The sequence below is a fragment of the Hydra vulgaris genome, chromosome 01, assembly GCF_038396675.1.
Source record: "Hydra vulgaris chromosome 01, alternate assembly HydraT2T_AEP".
NCBI lineage: Eukaryota > Metazoa > Cnidaria > Hydrozoa > Anthoathecata > Hydridae > Hydra > Hydra vulgaris.
The window spans coordinates 73,684,982-73,708,043 of record NC_088920.1 but is presented as its reverse complement, the minus strand read 5'-3'; the positions used below and the strand labels follow the sequence as shown (position 1 = coordinate 73,708,043).

General features: G+C 27.9%; 1 protein-coding gene across 1 annotated transcript in view; it reads right to left on the bottom strand.

The window, feature by feature from the left end:
- The window catches only part of LOC136075594 (uncharacterized), an 80,192-nt gene that overhangs the window by 29,398 nt on the left and 27,732 nt on the right, over positions 1-23,062 (bottom strand). Inside the window, exons 5-8 of the mRNA XM_065789134.1 lie at positions 21,581-21,635; positions 19,966-20,117; positions 13,388-13,510; positions 2,276-2,323 (exon numbers count right to left, since the gene is read on the bottom strand). Of these exons, the coding sequence (XP_065645206.1) occupies positions 2,276-2,323; positions 13,388-13,510; positions 19,966-20,117; positions 21,581-21,635 (378 nt within the window). The remainder of the gene's footprint in view (positions 1-2,275; positions 2,324-13,387; positions 13,511-19,965; positions 20,118-21,580; positions 21,636-23,062) is intronic.

Here is a 23,062-nt window from a genome sequence, read left to right as displayed (position 1 = left end):
TCTCTTATTTGCCTTTTTCTCTGTATTTATTTAAAGTACATTTTCTACATTTAAAATTTACACTCAAACCTAAGGGGAATTTTTTATAAAAACAAATCTTTTAAGAATCTATAGCGTACAAATATTACAAACAACAGAGTTTGCTCCAAATCCTTGCCTACACACTCTACATGCTTTTAGTGTTTTCTGCTGTCTAAATCTTGGCCTTAACATGCATAACATTTATCTTATTTATGTTTTTGAGACAATAACAAAAAGTATATGAAAAAACACTGAACTGTCATGCAAATTATCTTTTTCTTCAAAAGTATCACTTTTTCTTTCCTTGTTTTGATTGCTGTAATGATATTTTCATACATAGTCGAAATAGTTATCACGAGCCATTCTTACAGTAAGTATAGCATCAATAATTCCATATCTTGGCCGAATTCAAAATTACTTTTATTGATAAATACACTGCTTCCTATGTTGTTTACAATAATTCATCTTCTAGTTTATAATGACTCATTTTCATCAGTTGGTCGAGCAGTTGTATTCCTTAATACAAACTGCTAAAAGAGTTTTCTTTACTTTTTAGTTGCTAATTTTCTTTACTACATGTTATTAGCTCTGCTAAACTCTTCATTCAGCATAAGTCATCGACTTTGCTTTTACCTATTTGACATTCTTTCTACTTTTACGTATTTTACCTTTTAAATATTTGCACCTAGCCTTCTATAGCAGCCTTTTCCAAATTTTTCCTAAACATTTGCTTTACCTCTCTGAGCATTCCGTTTTTTTAATTATCTTGATGTGGCATCTTACCTATTTGCTTCAGCTCATCAAATCAAGCGTTGCACACAGCTTGTTTGGCTTTGCGCTTAGCCAAAAAATACTAGAACCTGACTTTTTCATACTTACATACATACATTATTTTCTGATTTTTTCTTTCTTTATCTTTCTATTCAAAATGTTTACACTCTTATTCTTGTTTAAGTATTTAAATTTGCTCAGAAAGATCTATTTCAATGTTATTTATTTCCACCAACTTCATTTAACAAACATCTGCTTTGTGCTGTGGAATACAAGCTTTACATAGTAGTACTCTTATATTTTTTACCCATTTTAGATCATGTTTTCTGATTTTCATTTAAATATCCGTTGTCTGTGAAAAAAATCTGAAATCATCAATTTGTTTAACAGCAACAAAAACATAAACATGTTTAGATTAATTTATTTATTTAGGTGCAGATGATCAGCATTTAAATGAAAGTTCACGCCTCCTTCCTAACTGATGTCGCAAAACTTACCCAGAGGTGGGGTTTGAACCTCGGATCCTTTGCTTTTAAGGCGAGTACGCTACTACTTCATCATAAAATTTCTTAAAAACATTTAGATGCTACCCATTACGCCCGTTTAGGTCTCGGCAGACAGTAAGATTCTCATTTTCATCAATTTTTTAAAACCCTAACAAGAAAAATAGAACTGTTTCTTTATTCACTCGTCCTATCCGTTTGTGGTAAACATACTGATACTATTTTAAGCAACGATCAACCTATCTAACATTAATATCTTAGCGTATGAAATATTTTCTCTCATTTACTTGTCTTATCTTAACTGCATGGTTTATCCATTTTTCTGCTTCTAAAATACCAAAACTTTACACTTCTCAGGCGCATCCAACCCAGAAGAGTTTATACTAAAAATTGTCGCATTCAATAATCTTAAGACTGCCACTGTTTAAGAAAGTCTCTTGCACGCAACATAAGTAGTCTTCTTCTAAATGCCATTTAAACAATAACTCTACTTTTTTTTCTCATAGTTATTTATTTACCCAATCTTTAATCTCAAATCTGTTATATAACAATTATTTGGCTGGTAATCAACTTATACATATAAAAAGTATTTGTATAATCTTTAATTTTAAATACAATTACATATAAATAAACTAATTAGCTCATATAATTTATTTATATCTATAATAACAATTTCTTGTTGATTTGGGGCATAAAATTTCACATGTTCAAGGCAATGACAGGCAATGTTGTTAAGTTATTTCATTTTTCTTTTATATCTAAAGCTCGTTGTAGTTGGCGATATAGTTGTTATTGTTGATTGTCACATGATGGTGTCGTATGTTAGTGAAAGTCTAACTAGAGTAATTTTAACTAATAATAACTATCTTGAAAATTTTTTTAAAACTTTTCCGGTTATTCAACTTATCAAACAATTGAAACCCAATAATAAAATCTAATAACGAATTAAATACAAATTTTAATTAAAAAAAAAAATTTACTTTTTTTAAATATATTGTTATATTTCTCCACTGGGAAAACTAAATATCCTGAAAAAAAAAAGAATGCATAAATAAATAAAATTAACAAAAACTTTTAACAAATATATAGAGACAATTTTTGGATTAAAATAGGGGAGAACAAACTGTTAAAAAGTACCAACTGCTTTCTTAAAACAAAAATAAAACTATAAAACTCAAAGTCATTTTACTCAAATGTGTCAATTACTTGAAATACCAACTATATTTCTCAAATGGAAAATCTGAATTTAGCTACAATTAAGTGGCAAAAATGTTGCAAATACATTTACATAACATACAATTACATAAGTCACGTTGTTTAACGTTTTTCCTAAACAAAATCAATAAAATGCAAATCTGGTAATGGAGAATAGGAGGTTTTTCAAGATATAAAACTAGCAAGAAAACTGGTTCACAGTTTTTTAAATAACCTCTAACTAAGGGAACGCACAAAAAGAAGAGGATTTTCTTATTGTTTTGCCATAAAAGTTTGATATAAACATTTTTTTAAGCATTCAAATTACAAAATGTGCCAAGCTGTTTTAAAACTCAAAAAAAAGCAACCCACTGAAGAAAGTTGTATGACAACTATATTTCTAAAAATTTCTGAGTTATTGAAGATGATGAAACTTATATGAAGTATGATCATCAGCAAATTCCTGGTGCTGTCTATTATAATTCTTTATTAAATTACTTTAATTTAGCAAGCTATTTGGAGGTACGAGAAAATATCAGCACCCAATATGAGTCCACACTTTGTGGTAAAACATACGTTAAAGCGTATTAACAAAAACGTCATGTTCTGGCCTGATATATAATCAAGTCATTACTGCAAACTGGCTATAAAATGGCATTAAAAAATGACCTGAAAGTTGTCTTAAATAGAAAATCCTCAAAACTGCCAAGTATTAAAAATTATTACCAAGTACTGGGTAAATATTAGACGAAAAAAAAAGTTCAAAAAAAAAACACGCAGAAACACTATATATTTAAAAATATTGTTATTATAAAAAACATCAAACAAATTTGATTTTTATTCTGTGCGTAAGCTTACCGGTACCACCAAAACAAACGTTCGAAAATTTATTTATAGATACCAACAGGAATAAATTGTTAGATACAACAGGAAAAGATTTTTCATATATTAATACTTTAAAATTAATACTTAGATCACTATAAAAGTCAATGAGTACCTTTTTTAGTCGTTTTTCTATTTTCATACTTACCTTTAGTACACGCTTTATAAGAAATAGTATTGCTTTTCTAAAACCATGCCCTATTTTAGGGACAGGAGTAAACTACTGCTTTAAAAAAAGTGAAGATAAGTTTTTTTATTTATTTAGGAAGTATTTGTTTTTATTAGGCTTCTAATAAATAATGACAACATTATATGGTAATTAATTTATCATAAAAAACAAATAAATTAAAAAAACCTCTGAAATGAAAAAATCAATATTTTCTCTGGAGTATTAGCAATATTTGAAATTATTCAAAATGATTAAAGATTTTTTAAAATATTCTGTAAGAAGATGTTTTTTTAAAACTTTGAATCTATTCCAACATTATTTAAAAAAAATTGTAATAAATTGTTTCAATAGCTGGCTAAAAGTAGTAGTCCAATACACGCTAAAAGTAGTAGTCCAATACCCTCTTACTGCAAAAAAAGCATGTTTTGAAGTAACATGAATTTTTAACGAAACAGCTATTCCATCATCTTTAACCAGTATTCTGTAGTGATTATCAAAGTTTGCAAAATGTGTTTGAAAGTCATGAAGTAGTTTTTGTCCAAAACAAGGTTTGACAAAATTGTTTAAAATTATACGCCCCTTTGCCAATGGTTTTAGGTTAAATGATAATGCATGCATGTACTTATTGTAAAATAAGTACATGCTTTTGAAATATTCAGAATTATTGAAACTTTAGCAACTTCATTAATTTCTCCAATTTTAAATAAAAATAAGAGCTCCCTTGATTTGGTGTAATTGTGCTGGAAATTCTACCACTAAGTGGTTGCTGGTTTCTGAATGTATTAATGTATGATCAATAACATAAAAAAAAGCGTTTGATTAAACCTGATGGAGAAAATATTTTATATTACCGCTCTAACTAACCAAAAGTTCTAGGCTTCTCATCTTTAAATGGCTCCATTTTTTTCTATTTCCAAGGTTGTGTTGCCATAGCACTAGGAGATAGACCACACATTTTTTAACAAGTTTTAGGATCAGCTGCAAATAAGTGTTTTACTTTTAATTAAATCTAAATTAAAACTGTTCATTAATATAAAAAAATTGTAGTGACTTTCAGGAACATTTGAAACTAATGCTAGTAAAATGGATGTTTTTACTTAAAAGTTTTAATATTTTGAAATATGAAGTTCTTTATTTCTACAATTTCTTTTTGTCTTCGTTATTTTTTTTCTCAAGTACTAAAACTACAATCTCACAATCTGACAGTAGGTTTAAATAGATCTAAACTATGAAAATAAATATTTTAAATGTTGAACCTTTTAGCTAATTTAAGGTAAAACATATTTTGAATGAGATAAAAACATAAAAAAAAATTTGTTCTAGTTACTTTCAGAAAACCTCTTCCTCCATCAAATTAACACTTAATAATAAGGAAATTTTCTTTACTTACAAATTTCTTTTCTCAACATCAAGTTTTTAGAAATATATTACAAATAAATCTTCAAGTGCACCATAAATTACTGAAAGTGCTTTTTTCAGGTTTGATTTTACTCGAGTTTTTCCTTTAATTGATACTTTATTTAAAATAAAATTTGTCTAAAACTAAAACGTATTGCTTAAAAATAAATAGTACACTTTTTTTTTTAAGTAAATTTATTTTTTTACCTGAGTTCTTTAACTAGCTTAACTTTTATAAGAATACTACTTATATTTCTAAAGATTTTGCACTTGAAGCAAGTTTAGTTTTTTCCAAACCTTGATCAAATTTTTTCTGAGATAACTAGAGAAGCAAAATACCTATCTATATAGAGATATACAGATAGATAGGTATATTTGAACATATATATATATATATATATATATATATATATATATATATATATATATATATATATATATATATACATATATATATATTTATATATATATATATATATATATATATATATATATATACATATACATATATATATATATATATATATATATATATATATATATATATATATATATATATATATATATATATATATATATATATATTTAATATATGTTAAAGAATGTTTACAAAAATGCCTTTTACCTCTCATTAAATCACACAATAACAGATCTGTGTTCTGGCCTGACTTAGTTTCAATTCATTATTGTAAACTAGCTATCGAATGGTATAAAAAGAATAATGTGAAATTTGTACCTAAAACAGAAAATCCTCCAAACTGCCCAGAATTGAGAGTTATTGAAAAGTACTAGAGTATTATTAAAAGAAAAATGAAAAAAACAAAAAAGCTTTGCAGAAACATTAAAGATACTAAATATCATTTAAAAAAGCATCAAATAGTTTTGATTCTTATTCTGTGCGCAAGCTTATGGGTACCACTAAAGCAAAAGCTCGAAATTTATTGGATTCCCACAGGAATAACTAATTTTTTTTTAATTTTTGATCTTCATATATTATTGTATTAAAATTATTACTTGTTTTGAAATAAAAATTGAGGAGTACTTTTTTTTAGTTGTTTTTCTACTTTCACATTTATTTCGTGTACACCCTTTAGATCCGGAGAATAAAAGTTTAAAAAGTTTTATTGCCTCACATTATTTTTAATAAATGAAAATTGTTGCTGAAAACGAAGACCTCATATTTAATTCTAATTGAATGTAAAATTGTTGGTGTGGTTTCCAATGACATATTTCCTGAGAAAAGACGCAGACGGAAAACTAGATTTGCAGAGAGTTTAGTTTAGTTTATTTCGCCGTTGAAAAAATAAAAATTTATACGATGGACAAAAATATGGAAGTATATATTAATAACTGGAGCAAAAAGAAGGGTAAGTTAGCTTTACCATGAAGCGTCATTAGAAACGCTTCTTAATAACCGTATTATATTAGAAACAATATTAAAAAAAAATTACAATTGTAAGATGGTAAAAAAAACAAAATTAAAAATTGTATTACTAAAAAAAATGTAATAGTTAAAATAAAATAACAGAAAAGACTATGTTTTCAGTTTTACTTTTATAAAAATCGTAATTTAAAATTAAAATAAATACATAGTTTGTTGCAACATCAAAATAAAGCATATTGCAGAGTTATAAATAACGTCAATATAAAATAATTTACAAAAGTCTGCATATTTAAACTAAATGAATATAAAATAATACTAACTTTGCATTTAAATTCAAAAATAAATATTTTCAATGATAATCATACAGAACTATATAGAATCAAGTAATTTTGTTGATTAATACAAAAATGGTAAAAAATCCGATTTTTGTCTTTCTATAATTAAACAAATAGAAATTTTAGAAAAGGTTTTGTCAAGCCTCGAAAAGATTAAGTTTTTGATTTGAGGCAATATTGACCTTTTTAATTCAAAATAAAAAATGTTTTAGATCATAACTTTTTCATAGGATTAAATATTGCTTTAGTGGCACAAAAGGATAACTTTTTACCTAAAAATGTTCTCGAAAGCAATGCTCTTTGATTCGTCTAAAGCTACAATGCTCTTTGTTGTTTATCAAATTGATAAACAGTGCAGGGTGTTTTCAGAAAATGGATATATTAAGGTAATAATAAGGAGTGTAAAAGTGACATCAACAACTTGACAGTTTTCATCTTTCCTAATTCTACTTGTTAATACTTTGTGTTGATGGACAATATGACGCATATTGACATGTTCATGTAAAGACTTTCTGAGTACTTTAAATATATGTATTTTACAAATTGCATTACTTTTCGTTAAAAATCTTGTTGTACCTCCGTGACTTTAAATATCTCGGTTAATTGCGACCTCAGCAACATTATCGGGTTCAACTATATCAAATTTACCATATTCACTAAGTTGAACAACAAGCTTTACATATGTAAATTTTTCATTTACTATTTTAAAATCATTTTTAAGTGCAATTATTTTTGCTCGGTAAGTGGAACCATTTTTGTTAGGTAAGGAGTCGAATATATAACTCTAATTATCATAGTAATCATAAGCAAAAGCATAAGTTGCATTCTCTCGAATGCACTCAAGTTACAGTAACTACTCTCCAGCTCTCACAATATATGGCTTGCTAAGCCGGAGCTAAACCATTTCTTAATAAGATAGCCAATACCTTGTAAGTGATGCACCCACTTAAAGTAAATTATCTTTAAAACTTACAAATTTTATGAGAAACTGCTTAACTCCATCTTTTTCCTTTAAACTCTCAAGTTTGCGCAAATTCAATTTATATATGGATAGATGCTCAAAGATATTACCAATGACAACTTGATCCTCGGTCTGATCAGCTTGTTCAAATTTATTCATAAGTATTTTGTTTAAAGCTTCATCAAGTATTTTATTTTTTTGCACTCAAAAATTATACATCTTACCTGATAAAGTCCTTTATAGAGAACTTTCTGCAATTAATTTACTTCGAACAAATACATCACGTATTCCTGCGTTTTTAAACATTTTTCCAATAATTCAAAGAAACATCATAGTCATGTGGATCGTTACAAGTATTATAAATGCAGACTTTATATTTTTTCTGGATTTTTCTATTTGTATTCAACAGATTTTGCATATATGACTTGATCAAAGACACAAATGATAGCAATATTTAACTGTTTTTTCAACTTTCAACATCAATCAAGTATGTTATATACAGGTGAAATATCAGTAGCAGGTCAATCAGTAGTTTTAAGATAGCAAGTAGTAGAGCTTTTAATAACTACAACTTTTCTTATTTATTATTGAATCCTGTCCAATTAGGAATTATCTGTGGTGAAAAATTTTTTTGGTGCCAAAGTCCAAATTAAACTGTTGATTTGTTGACTTTCCAGCAACATTTTTCTTTCTAGTAATATGAGTTTTTTCCTCCTAATTGTTTACCATAGTTAAAAATAACCTTGCTGCTGTTCAATGGTAAAGAAGTAACCGTCAATTTTGTTTAAGTTTTGGCTCCAACTTTACCAAATGTTCCATGTTGTAATAATATTATATTAATTCAATGTGATGTTCCAGAACCTAAGCATATATAAATTAAAGCACATGAATAAATGAACTTGATTAATTACATAGTATAAAATAAACTAAAAAATGTAGCTTAAGAAACTAAACTTAAAAAACATTTAATTTTAAATAATTGTTTGAAAATGTTTCTTCAAGTTTATCGATACCATCATGCACACTAATAGTCAGTATTTTTTTTTCAATCATACTGGAAAAAAAATCCTTATTCGTTCTGAATAAATGAAGTTAAAATCATAATAATTAAACAATTCTGTTATAATGGATTTGCTTATATAACACGCCCCAGCTTGCTATTTAATGCAATAAGTTCTATACAACTTGTTAACATTATAATATTAGTTGGTTATATTATACTTTTGGGAATTTTTTTTTCCGTTTGGATACTGCATGTACAAAACTTGATCCAATAAATATCTTTAATCGTAACACTCTTGTGCCATATGATTCTTTAATACTCCCAAACAACAAGCCATTCAGAAAAAGTGATGATTCTCCAATATCACTAAGTTCTGAACCTTTTAAAACTGGTGGCCGTGGCATAATATTTTTATTCGCTTTTAATTATGTTTTATTTCGAATACGATTAGAAGAACAATTATTTACATATAAGGTTTTTTTGATTAAAGTAAGCTTATATTGTATCATGTACTTCTTAATTCAAAGAAGCAAGAGTTTTATCAAATTCACGAGCGTCTGGTATGCAATTACTTCTGCTCATTAGTCTTTTTGGCAAGATCTTCTTTTACAAATGATATAGTACCCTCATTTTTTCTAAAGTATTAATTACGGTAATATTACTCATGATAACTTTCTTATTTAAAAATAAGTTTATCATGCATAACCCCATAATTCTTTGTTCATTTCATTCTATGCTACACTTTCTATTAGCTTATTAGAACTTATATTCATACAAGATAAAATGTATTTTTACAATTAATGATTCAAATATGAAGTTCTATTTATTTAAAATTAATTCACGGCGTAGGTCACAATTCCTAAATATAGGTTTTAGGTATAAAATGATATGACCCCAGAAGTTTCTATGGATTTAGGTTGCTAATATCATATATTTTAAGGATCTGATTTTAAAAAAATCTAATGAGTGGCCATGTTTGAGAAAAAATTGATTTTTTAATAGTAATAATTTTAAAAATTTATAATTAATTTTTTAAGATTAGTTTCTTTAATTAGTATTTAACTCAAAAGTATGGTTGATAAAACAAGATTAGAAAATTTTAGTTAAAAAATCAAAGACAAAAAGTTATTTAATAATAAATTATAACTTTGACAAGGTACCTTGATTACAAGTTTGTACTACTAAACAGCCGTGCAATTTTTTTGCTTCTTGTCCGATGTTTTTTTCTCATTTGGAAAATATTGAACTTGTTGATGGCAGGTTTCATTTTGGCATAAGTTGCCTCTAAAGCCTGCTTAGCATATTTTCCAATGGAATGGTCTGATTCGGAGATAAAGTCTTCTAAGTGTGCTGTGACAGCATGTACTTTCCATGTGAGAGTCAGATGCTTTTTAAAATACTTCAATAAAATATCAATCAATTCTTTTAAAAATAATGCAGTTTAATGTAATAAAATCTCTTTGAGAAATGTATTATGTATAAATTATAGTGAAATACCAAAAATTGTACTTGGGCAGAAAATGTTATTAGAAACAAAAAGGGACATTCTGTATCCTATCTCCTTATGGTATTCTTGGTTAGCCACGTGAGATTGCGTAAATACCGCAATGTTATTATTGTAAATGGAATCCAAACTGTTTACGAATGTTCCTTGACCTACCACGTAAAACTTTTGAAGGAGCTCTAATAGACCTACTGGTTACAAATTGTCCAGCTCATTGCACTGTTATAGTGTCCATTTTGAAATAATTCCTTCATAAGTTCTACCATGATATCCTTTTCTAATACATGCCAAGCTTGAAACCCACATCTCTAACTCGGGCCACAATTTGTTTAAGAATGATGACATATGATTTACAAAGCTTATCAGCATGAAGCTCTAAAAAGGTATATTATCTAACACTAACTTGGAATTGTCTTCTACCTTGATCAAGCATGACTTCACTACACTCTATGTAAAAATAAAATTTAATAAAGTATGAGAAAGTGCATAAATTTACAAGGCAAAGCTTTATAATGATCTTTAATGTATGCACATTAAAATCACCTTGAAGTCCTGCATTCTTTTGAGTGGCAGACTTACCTCGAAATATAGTCTAATCCAATCATCTAAAGATCTCAAAATTCTGAGATCTTCAGCAGCAAAAGTTGATGTACCTTTACACCAAGCACAGAAATCTTTTCCTCCGTAAGCCCAAAAGAGTTTATATAAGACTCCTTATTTACATTTTGTTAAGTAGTACATTGATTGTGTTCGAGTAATGTAAAAAGTGTAAATTTGGATTATAATATATAATTTCAAATTCCCCACACTATGCAAATGTCTGATGCAAGAATATTTGCATTCATGCAGATTTAGGCTCCCGACAGTCATCAATAGGTTGTATGGGTCTCTTGTAAGTTACCTGATTATGCAAGAGCAACAACTTTTTGATTCCAGAGTCAGTTCCTGAGTAAGTCTAACATGGAATTTAGGGACAACTTTACTAAATATTAGATTAAATACTAGATAAAGTTGAGAAACTCTGTAATGTCTTTAACATAAACAAGGTCTCTTATAGAACTTACCTTCTAGAGCCTATCGTTTATCTACTCTTCAGCTTGAATAGTCTTGACAGCATGAAAATCTGATAGGATCTTTCTCCTCTCATCTTGTATTGTCTCTCTGAATGATTCAAATTTAATACCTCCTTTTTGCATTTTACCCTAAAACATCTGCACTATTGACTAGGTAGAAGTCCTACTTTGTTTATATTTTACTAAGTCTTAGTTTTTTTATAAGAGACTGGATCTCCTTAAATTTCACTCCCTGGTTATTTAGTTGATTTTCCAAGAATTACAGAAAATAAGGACCCTTCTCTAATAAAACTTAATAATTCATACATACTTACTTAAAAATGGCTGATAATGAAAATACAAAAAATATCATTTCAAATTTTTTTTTTTTTTAATAGACATCTTCACTTTCAACAAGGCTGCAAGCAATCATTTATTAGAGTTGGAAGTTACTGGAAGAGTAAAGATGAAGATTGTTGAGCAAGATAACGTTTCGCAGACAACTTAAAGGAATGCAAATTATATGAATCAGGAAAGCAAGGTAAAGGTAGCGAATTCCAAGGAACTGATGTTCGAGGGAAAAAAAAAAGAGGAATGAGAATTTTGGAGCACTTGGGAACAGTCACAGAAAAAGGATGAGACTTAATTGAATTATGAGTAAAACGAGAATGAATTTTAGTAGATGGCACAAGAAACGCTAACTCTTTAGAGCAGCGCCCATTATAGTATTTGTAGAAAAGAGAAAGAGAAGCAACATTAAAATGATGTCATAATGGTTGGAGATTGGCTGTAAGAGAAGGTCCGACTATGTTTACAATATTTATTGTGTAGTAGATAAAAAACCTAACCTGTTGAAAGATTGATCTCTTCCCCAAGGTTTGCTTGTGACAATGCATAGATGTTTTTGAGCAGAGTTGAAGTAACTTGTTGTTTCACCTTTGACGATCTCATACTTAGCTGAAGCATTTACCTACTCCTGTCCAGGAGAACATTTATGGGGTAAATTTTACCAAAATTACAAAATCAGTTAAGACATAAATATAGAGATTTTTCTGAATTTGAGCTATTAATTCTAGTTTTTATTTTCTTTAGCACCTTATGATCCATGGATTATGCCACAGGGCAGACAGTACACTGATGCTACAATCGCTTCCAGACTTAAAAAACATTAGGTCTTCTTGCTTCCAGTTTGCAGTAACATTTATTAGAATAGGATTATTGAAATCCAGTTTATAAATGTATGATTTGTAAGATGAACGAATTCCTAAAGTAAAATAAAATTGCAGTTGTGGATTCAAAAATAACATCTTTTTTTAACAAGTTCATTTCTGTGAGTGAGCTGTGAGACAAGTTTTCTTTTAAAATAAATTTTGATCAATACACTGCCAAAAAACAATATTGAACTGAGAGCAAAACTGAACCTCTTGTATAAAAACGTTCAATATAAGTTTTACATGTTTTACACTTAAATACATTTCATGAGAAATCTTTGAGGTGGCAGCAAGCAGAAACTAGGCTTTGATTGTCCTCGTAACTTCTCTCATATTTACGCTTTTTAGAAAGTAAATATGGCATAACATTTTGGTTCTTTAAACTAATTTTGAAGATTTTATTTTTCAGTTTTGCGGATTCTCTATTTAAGACACATGAGTATGTACTTTGTTGCATATTTAAGTTTAGAAAGTGAGTATAAGAAGACTTTACAAACTGGAATAAATGTCTATAAAATATACTTTTTTATTGTAATCCATTGCAATATAAATAGATAAATATAAATAAAAAACAGGAAAATATGAACAGGTTTAAATATAAATATTGAGAATACATAAAAAAACTATGTAATATATATATATGTATGTATGTATATATATACATATATATATATATATATATATATATATATATATATATATATATATATATATATATATATATATATATATATATATATACATGTATATATGTTTGTATATTTATGACTAGTTGTGCAATGTAGCTACAAATATTAATATCGAATGGTAAACAGATCAAAATTTTTAAGTACGCAGTAGTCTTAAGTACGTCCTACAGACTTAAGACGTCATACTTGAAGTCGTATGTGACGTCCATTAAACCTCGTATAGACGTCCCACGTTTGTGCTCCCTTGGAGATTAAAAACAAATTAAAGGAAAAATTTACGAACAACAATAACAAACGTAAAATAACTTACCACCCATGCTTGGACCAATAACTAGTCCTATGTTGTAACCTGAGAAAATTACACTTAAACCAGCTGCCAGGTTAGTGTCATCACATATATCTGCCATATAGGCCTTTGTAATTACCAAAACCCCTGTAATAATTTGATATAAAAATTTAGAAAACTTTACTTAGCGCTAACAATTAGAAATCAAAGCATATTTATGCTTTTAACTACTGTATGATAGAGGTAAAATTGGCTCTTTTGGAGTAATTTTTCCCTAAAGTTTTAATAGCTCTATTCTGACTATAGGATTTAGATATTGACTCATTCATTAAGGTATTGACAATTCATGTACAACTTTTTAATTGACAGCACTAGCACGACATTTTACTTGAAAAGGTGTATTTTCATTGTTTACTACCTTTGCCATGCTGGCTTGTTTAGAGAAAAATGTCAGAGTTTTGTATTAACAAAAATTAGCTTTTGATTACAATTTTTGTTATTCTTTCTTTTTCAATCATTTTCAGGAATGTTTTAAATTGAAACATTGTGAAACTAAAAGCCCAACTAATCCTATGCACAAAATACATCAAAAAGATCTGAGCCAATTTTACCCCAAACTAAGGTTACAAAAAGAGTAATATTTTAAACAATAACACAACCTTTTAATACTTTTAATACAATAGTTTTTATAAGTAAATTAATTCTAATTTGTTTCTTATAGTTAATTAAAAAAATTAAATAACAAACAAGTCACTTAAAAAACGAGTAAATAAAAATTTTCAAAGCTCAGTAATTTGAGAAAACAGAAAACACATTATTGCATATTATTATACCATCTTATGGTATAATAAAATGTTTTCATAAACATATTGTTATATCACTATGATTACGTGCAAGTAATTTAATTTTTTGTAAAGTACCCTCCATAATTGCCACATTTTTACTTTGCGCCACTTTTTTTGTAGATTAATCCATAAATCTTGAAAAAATTTAACACTATTTTCACATTTGCCTCTTTTCCTTAATATTCCCTTTACCATTGCCCAGTAAAATTTGATAACTCGCTGCTTAGGACAGTTTGGTGAATAAACAATCTTTGGAACAAAATTGACTCTTTTTTTCTTATACCACTGATTTCTTTTTTGGAATAGTGGATCGATGCCAGACCTGGCCAAAATAAGGTTGATTATTTAAGCTTTTTAATTAAAGGAAAAAGTTCTTTATTTTTGCTTTTTAATTTGAGAAAGAAGTCGTTTTTTCAAGCATTTCATCACATAAAAATCTGGTGTAAAAAATTGATTTGTTATAAAGGAGAGCTTTTAAAATCTCAACTGCATATTGCCTGCCATAAAAGGAACTTAAAAGTGATTTTCTTACTCAAATGTACTTAAATTTGACAGAAGCTTTATAACGTTTCGACTGATAATAGTGTTGATTACCTGGAAGCATCGAGTAATCTTTTTCACAGTAAGCTTCATCGTCTTTTAAAATCCATACATTTTTTTTTTGTAATTAATTTAAGCAAATTTTTAAAATTTGCTTAAATTAATTACGAAAGCTTATATTGCATTTAAACTTCGTAGCTAAATCTTGTTGTGACTGAGTCGGATTTTGATGAATTGAGTCGACTATTGATTTTGCCTTCTTTTTGAAAATAAATCTTGATTTTCCACAACATCCAAATTTTATTTTTTAGTTTTTTTTCCTTATTTTATAATAACTCCACCAGTTGATTTTGGAACTTTACATGCTTTTGAAATTATGGAATATGAGAACGATGGATTTTCAATGTAAAATTTTAAAAAAAATTTTCGATTTTCAGACTCTTTACTCAACATTACAAAAACTAATGAGGAGTAAACAGAACTACACTCACACACAAAAAAACTAATTTTGTTAGCATCATTATAAAATAAAAATCATAATAACTGATTAAGTGGTTTTTGAGATATCTTAATTCAAAATTGTCGAAAAAATTAACCGATCATGGTGATACCATCTTATGGTATAATAATATTTTTTCATAAACATATAATTATACAACCTTATGGTATAATCAAATATTTTCATAAACGTATTATTATACCATCTTATGGTATAACAATATCTTTTCATAAACATATAATTACACCATCTTATGGTATAATAAAATATTTTCATAAACACATTATTTAACCAACTAATGGTTTTATACTATGTTTATATAAATATGTTTAGTCAAAATTATAAGAATAAAAGAATAAAGTTGGCATGCTTGTCCAAATTTATAAGATTGCATAGGGTGCACGATTTGAAGCAGATATGATTAAAATTTGCTCAAAGTTGAAAAACTGAAAGAGCTTGTGAATCGATTATATTGGTTGTCAAGTTATTATCAAGTCAATAAAACTCATCAAAATTCCATTATTAATTTTAATTTGTTTTTTCAAACACAATGTTCTGATTGCAAATGTCGTTTTCATTTTAAAATCACTTGCAAACTAAAAAATATTGATGTTTAATAACTTTACAATTAATCAAAAATAAGTTAAGGGAAGATATCAGTTATTATACTGTCTTTTGATTTTTTGCAATGCTTAAACAAAACTTTTTAAGCGTATGGTTTTACTCCTGAGTAAGGGCCTGTTTATATGGAAAAGGGCTAGCCCGTTTGCCGAGCCAGCCCGGAAAACGAGCCAGTTTTAAAATTGCGTTTATATGAACTTTTGCCAAAAAAATAAAAAACGATATCGAAGTTAGCCTAGCTTTTTCTGGCAGGGCTAGCCTCTTTATCGGTAAAATAATAACTTTAAAGATGGCGGCTATCGACAAAAAAACACATTGCATTTTAACAATATGTTTAACCGGTGTTATAACACAAATAATGCTTCTTAAAAGCCTAATAGTATTATACAAGCTTCACAAATTTAAATTTGATAATTTTTAAAATATTATTCTTTTACGAAAACAGTCACATCCACTTCAAAAGATGAAACAAGCAAGAAAGAGGCGCTTTAAAAGAAAAAATTGTAGTTGTTGGTTTAAAACTGGCAGAACTGATTTATGGTGGGATAATATAATAACTGGTGTAGCTCCAATTGATGTATGGAAAACAAATTTTAGGCTTTCACGGTTTCTTTTCATGAATTTGGTTTCAGAGTTAAGCCATTTTTTTATCTCCTGACCCTTTTTCGCCTACGCTAGAGCTCTATCTGCAGATAAAAATGTAGCTATTACTTTATATTACTTAAAAGATACTGGATCTTTAGGAATGACTGCAAATACTTTTGGAATCGCAGTATGCACTGCTTTTGCCGTTATAATTTCAGTTTATAAGGCAATATCAAAAGTATCTTGGGCCAAAGTATCTATTTCTTCCAAGGAATCAAACTGAAATGCGAAATAAAGTATCAGAATTTGAAAGTAAATTTGGAATGACACAAGCCTTTGGACGCATCGATGGCACCCATATCCCTATTCGTTGTCCATTAACTAACTCACAAAATTTTTTTTGCTATAAGCAATATTTTTCTCTTTGTGTTCAAGCTGTATGGGATTACAAAGGCTATTTCATGGATGTTGAGTGCATGTGGCCAGGAAGTGTACATGATGCTAAAGTGTTTGCAAACTCATCAATAAATATGAAGTTAAGAAATGCTATTCTTCCTCAAACGTTTCAAAAACCAACAAAAAAAGCAGAGAAGATACCTAATTATCTTATTGGTGATCCAGCCTGTATGAAATGATCCAGTCTGTATGAAAGAATATGAACATTGTTTAAATAATGAGGAGGTAGTTTTTAACAACATGCTTAGAGCAGCACGAAATCCTATTGAGTGCGCTTTTGGTCGCCTTAAAACTAGATGGGGTATTTTAACAAAAAAGGTTGACCTTAAACTAAAAGCTGTTCCTACTGTTATTTATGCTTGTTTTGTATTGCATAACATATGTGAAAAAATAAATTCTTATGTTGACGACGACCTAGCTAAATCACAAACAGATCTCATTAAAAAAAACGAAAAAGAATACAAAAATGTACCAAACTCAATATATTCTATTATTGAAGCTGAAGGATTAGTTATACGAAGAACTCTTACAGACTTGATAAATTAAACATACACACAAACACACATACATATATATATATATATATATATATATATATATATATATATATATATATATATAATAAACATCTTAAACATTATATTTATAAAGACTCTTTATAAAATTATTTGTTTTTATTTTTTCTCAATATTTTCGAAAGTATTTTTATCTAGACAAGTACTTGTTGGTAACACCAAGGGACTAAATTGCATTTGTGAATATACGTTAAGTGAATGTTGATAGAACTAATTTTGGTTTGATGATTTTTGTTGAGTTTGTACTATCATAGCTTGTGCCAAAAGCTCAATAGAACAACTTATGCCATTTCCCAGGTCAGTCATTGATTTACTTACAGTGTTAATACTTTCTGTGAAGCACTTTATCGATTCTCACATTGCTTCTGCCATTTCTTTTCTAAATTGAGTATCGTCTCCAGCTTCTTTAAGCAGTAGTTGGTCGCGTTGGGCAGCGCCTAAATTTTGTTCTAAGTGCTTTCTTTTGTTGTCAATGAGTTGTGGTATACAGCTTTTTCTTTTTTTAAGGTTATTAATACTTTCTGCAGTATTACTGTTGTTGACTAACTCTACCTCTTCTGATAAGTCTTGATCAATTGAAAAATGAGTTTCTTCGGTTTCAATAAAACCATCCCCTTTAACACCAAATATAAGTGGTTCAATATTGGCTGAACCACCCCACAAGGAGATGAGCTGGTCGTAAAACTCAAATATAATTTTATCACTTCCACTTCAACTTCCACTAACAACTGCTTTCGAAAACTTTTATCAAATTTCCTTCAATTTTTCTTGAATTCGTTTAATTCCACATTTTATTACTTTTTTTGAGTCCTTTTCATTTAAAGTATCTATGGCAACAGGTCCAAAATACAACTCTTCATTTTTATTATAGATCTCTGCCACAAATAAGCGAACTTCTCTATATAAACCAACTTTATCGGCATAAAAGTCAAGGTTTTTATAAAGCATCCTTGCTTTATAGCTGATAACACAGTTTATAAGGTTCTCTACCATATTATGATCCCATTTGATGTTTTTTCTTTTTGTTTCATTAATAAAATCAGCCATTTTGAGTGAGAGTTGCACCAATATAAATAAAACTGCAACTAATAAAATCGAAAATTAATTGTAAATTATAAAAGCAAAACAACTAAATTTTTAAGTACACGGAAATTGCCAGTTTTATTATTAAATTTATTATTTTATGCGGAAGCTTATAAATTTAAAAAATGTAAGAATTTGTACGCATGCGTACAAGTTTATATAAGAATTTAACCAGCCCGTTTGCCGAGATATCGGCAAAAAACAGTGAGATACCAGGCTAGCTCGTTTATTCTTATAGACGCAAAATAAAATTAAGTTAAAATATTGATGACGTCGATATCTCGGCAAACGGGCTGGCTCGGCAAACGAGCCAGCCCGCTTTTTATATAAACAGGCCCTAAATCTAATTTATTTCACCCATTTTGAAAAAAAGTACAGTTTTTCTTAGCAAAAAAAAGATATTTTCTTAAGGGGTTAAAATAAAATATTTGAAAAAAACAAAAGGGTATTGTTTTTATGTTGGGAATGGTCTCAAATTCTCACTTTATAATAAGGTGAAGCAATTTTCATTAGAAATAAATTTTAATTTTTAAAATAAAAATTTCTGAAACACAAACTGTTTTCCATTAGTTTTAACAGAAAAGTGAAAAAAATATGATTAGAGCCGTAGTTGCAAATAAAACAAAAAAAAGTTAGGTTTCTTTTTAAATAGAAGACAACAATTAGCTAATCAAATTGCTTCACCAAAGTACGTAATACTTTTCAGAAACAATAATAGATTCATGGCAAAGTTAAAAATGTTAGAACGAAATTTATGCTAATGATTTGATATTTTGAAGCAGCTAAAGGATTCCATAAACAGCAGTCAGTTATGAGATAACACAAAAAGTTATAGGGCCACTTTTAAAAAGCCACAAAGATCCATGATTAGAGTAAAAAAGTTGTTTTCTGTTAATGAACTTGAGGTGATTTCCACAATGGCACATGCTTTATGTAAACAACTTCGCTTTATGTCGCTTATGCTGCAGTCATTTCAGCAAAGGAGAACTTTGTATGTCATCGACTACGCTACAGTGACTTCTACAATGGTTGATGATTTATGTAAACATTTTTGGTTTATGTTAATGAATTCGCTACTGTGACGTCCGTATAAACTGATACTTTATAATAATGAGGTAAAAAGTTAAAATAAAATAATATAAATATAGTAAAATCGATAAAAAAGAAATGTTAAGTAACAAATTAAATTATAAATTTAATTTATAACTTAATTGTCAAATTAAGTTACAAATTAAATTTAATTTGCTCAATAAACATAATTTTCTCATTAAGTTATAAATTTTCATTAGAAAAATAGAAAACATTTAAAAATACCAGATAAAAATTAAAATATACATTTCGTTATAGAAGAACTAAATTTGCATTGAAGTAAATTATAAAAGAATTTCAAAATTATACCCATAGATAAACCCTGTAAAAATCTAACTACAGCTGCCCATGGGTAGTTGAATGTAAAGGCAAACATCAATGTAGAAATCACAACGCTTGCTCCAGTTAACAAAAGAGATAGTTTTCTTCCGTATTTATCAGAAATATAACCCCAAACTAAACTAGTAAAAAAAAGTTAAATTTCTATTCTTACAAACTTTTTGTAAAAACAATCCTAGAACAAACATATATTTAAGACATAGTTGTAACTCCATTTATATGGTGAAACATTAGGCAAAAACAAAAAAATAAACAAATAAATAAAAATACATATCTTAGTCCTTGAAGAACTTATTACATAGTTAAATATTGATTTAGTTCTCAAAATTCATGAAAACATAAAATTTTTATAGCAGACGTTTTTATTCTTCTTTTGTCAGGCCACCTAACCACGATTCTGGTAACATTTAAATTCAGTATAACCTGCCTCATTTTAACGTCAAGAAGGGCATCCAGTTGTAAAAAATCGCTTCAACTTTTCCGTAATGGAATTTAAATAGCATTGCTAAAAACCATCCAAAGCACCCGAATGTTAAAACATAAAATTAAAACGTATAAAGAAATAAAAAATAAAAATAAAAAAAAAACATATAAACAATACACCTAGTTACTGTTTTGTGTAAGGTCTCCATGGAAAGTCTTTAGGGGTAAGCAGAAAATGTCCATCAATCAGCCTCTCTCTTCTTTTTTAAATAAAAAGACTGACGTAAATATAAGCATGTTTTACACTATTTCCTGCCAAAAATGATCAATATGTTGGATCTTTTAACACCCTCAAAAGTTTTTTCTTTTAATACCCTGAAAGGTTTTTGTTCGGTTTGATAGGAACTATTTAACTCATTCTATTTTTAACTAATAAGTGTGAATGCTCTTTGTAATGAATTTGGGATAATTAGCAACTCAATGACCTCGCATCTTAACTTACTGAAAATCTTTTTCCTCTTTTAAATCAGGTTTGCCATAGTACTCCTTGCAATTATCTTATAGCTGACAGGCTGACTGACTCCTTACATTTATCTTATAGCTGACTGGAATTCTTTTTATGATTTTTTTTCTAATGAAAAAGATTTGGGAAAGATTTTCTTCATGATGGTCTTTTGCTTCCTGTTAAACATTGTGCCTCATATGCAACCTTATGGATTTAAGCAACCTACTCAACTGCTATCTCTTACTTGCATTTAAACTGAAGCATTTTTTTACTTTTGTTACCAAATAAACAACTTGCTTTAGAATAAATGTCTTTTAATTAATGCGAAAACCCGATAGAAAAAATGTGTTTTTTAATAATAAAAATCTGCATTTTTAGATTACTAAACCTTGTATTTTACCTTCAAAGGTATGCTATAAAGTTTATTAAACTTTAGTAAAATCTTAAATAATGTTAGGCTAATTAGCCTAATCTCTTATATTGGCCCAATTTCTCCAAAGGACAATAATATAATTTAATATATTAGTCCAATTTTTTCCAACGGACATAGCAAAACTATTAACAAATGATTTTTTCTAATTCATCTTTAAAATCAATGGCCGAACTATTCCTATCATTCCAGACAAAAATAAAAAAATGTTATCAAACAAACTATACCTGCTAAATATTCTAGCAATGAACAGAGATGATGCAATTATTCCAGTTTTTCTTCCTGAAAAAAATTAAATATTTTTTATTTTAAAAGAATTTTACAACAAAAAACCTTTTCAAATATTGATGTTCTTATGTTAAATCAAACAAAAATACTTTTGTGTATATATTTCTAATTTTTTTATTTGTTTATTTCGTCATTAAAATAAAGAATACGATGCCGTGTAATATAAATAAAATCTAAATGACCGGGGCTAAAAGAAGACAACATTTGTCTTATCACTTCGCCCCGACATGCTTTACTTCGCCCCGACATGCTTTACTCCGCAAGCATGTACAACTATTAAATGGTGACAATAAAATTATTTTGTACCATTTAAAAATTATAAACAAAAATTTACAAGTATGTTAAGATCAGTTACTAATCTATAATCAAAAGAAAATCGTAAAAATAAAATAAAAAATAGTCACACCTAAAAACTAAAGATAAGTTACGATAAAGATAAGTTACGAGGATTTGAAGAAAATTAATATAATAGACAAATTGATAAGTTGTTAAAATAAAATTAAAAAAAAGAACTTTAAAAAGAGTTAACTTCATTAACATCGTTAATAAGTTTTTGTTTGAGTTTTTATTTGAATAGAGAAAAAGAAGAACAATTTTTCAGCTCGTTATTTAATAGTGTTTAATTTAGAACCTCTGATGGCTATAGAAAATTTGGTAACCAAATTGTACATTTTAGGTTGTTATAAATTATCATTTGAAAATCCTGTAGGATAAACGTGATTAATTCTGTTGAAAAGCGTATTAAATATTATAGGAGTTATTTTATTATAATTTTGTTCATAAATATAAGAATTTAATAAAGGTTTAATTGAAAAACATTGTGTATGTGATAATTTTTAAATAGTTCTTTAAAATGTGTGAATCGACCTGCACTTGAAATAAATCTGACAGTGTGTTTTTATTTTTTGAGCAATTTTAAATTTTACTTTACTAGAGCTGCACAATCCAATATTTGCAAAGTTTATATAAAAATATATGATGGAGAAATACAAGATTTTTAAGCAATTTTGGTTTAATAAATGCTTTGTATTGTATTCCAATATTTTTTGAAATTTATCTTCTATTGTTCTTGTGCGTTCTCTCTATTTCAACTTTTTGTCAAGTATCACTCCTAAAAAACTTAATGATGACTCTCTAATTATTTTAGAGTTGCCAATATCAAGATCAGGAAGTTTTAATGGAACATTTTCTTTATCGTGAAGTCTATCAAAAAAAAGTATACTTAGTTTATTTAAGGACAACTTGCTCGCCTTTGCATGGTGTAGATGATTAACTACTAGCATGTAGAGAGTTAGAAGTTTCAGGGGGAAAAAAGTAGATAAAAAGTAAAATGTAGCAGAGAAACCTTTACAGAGTGAGTTACAGGTGACTTTAAAAAAATGCTGTTAAAGAAATAACATGCTCAAGATCATGTATATTGA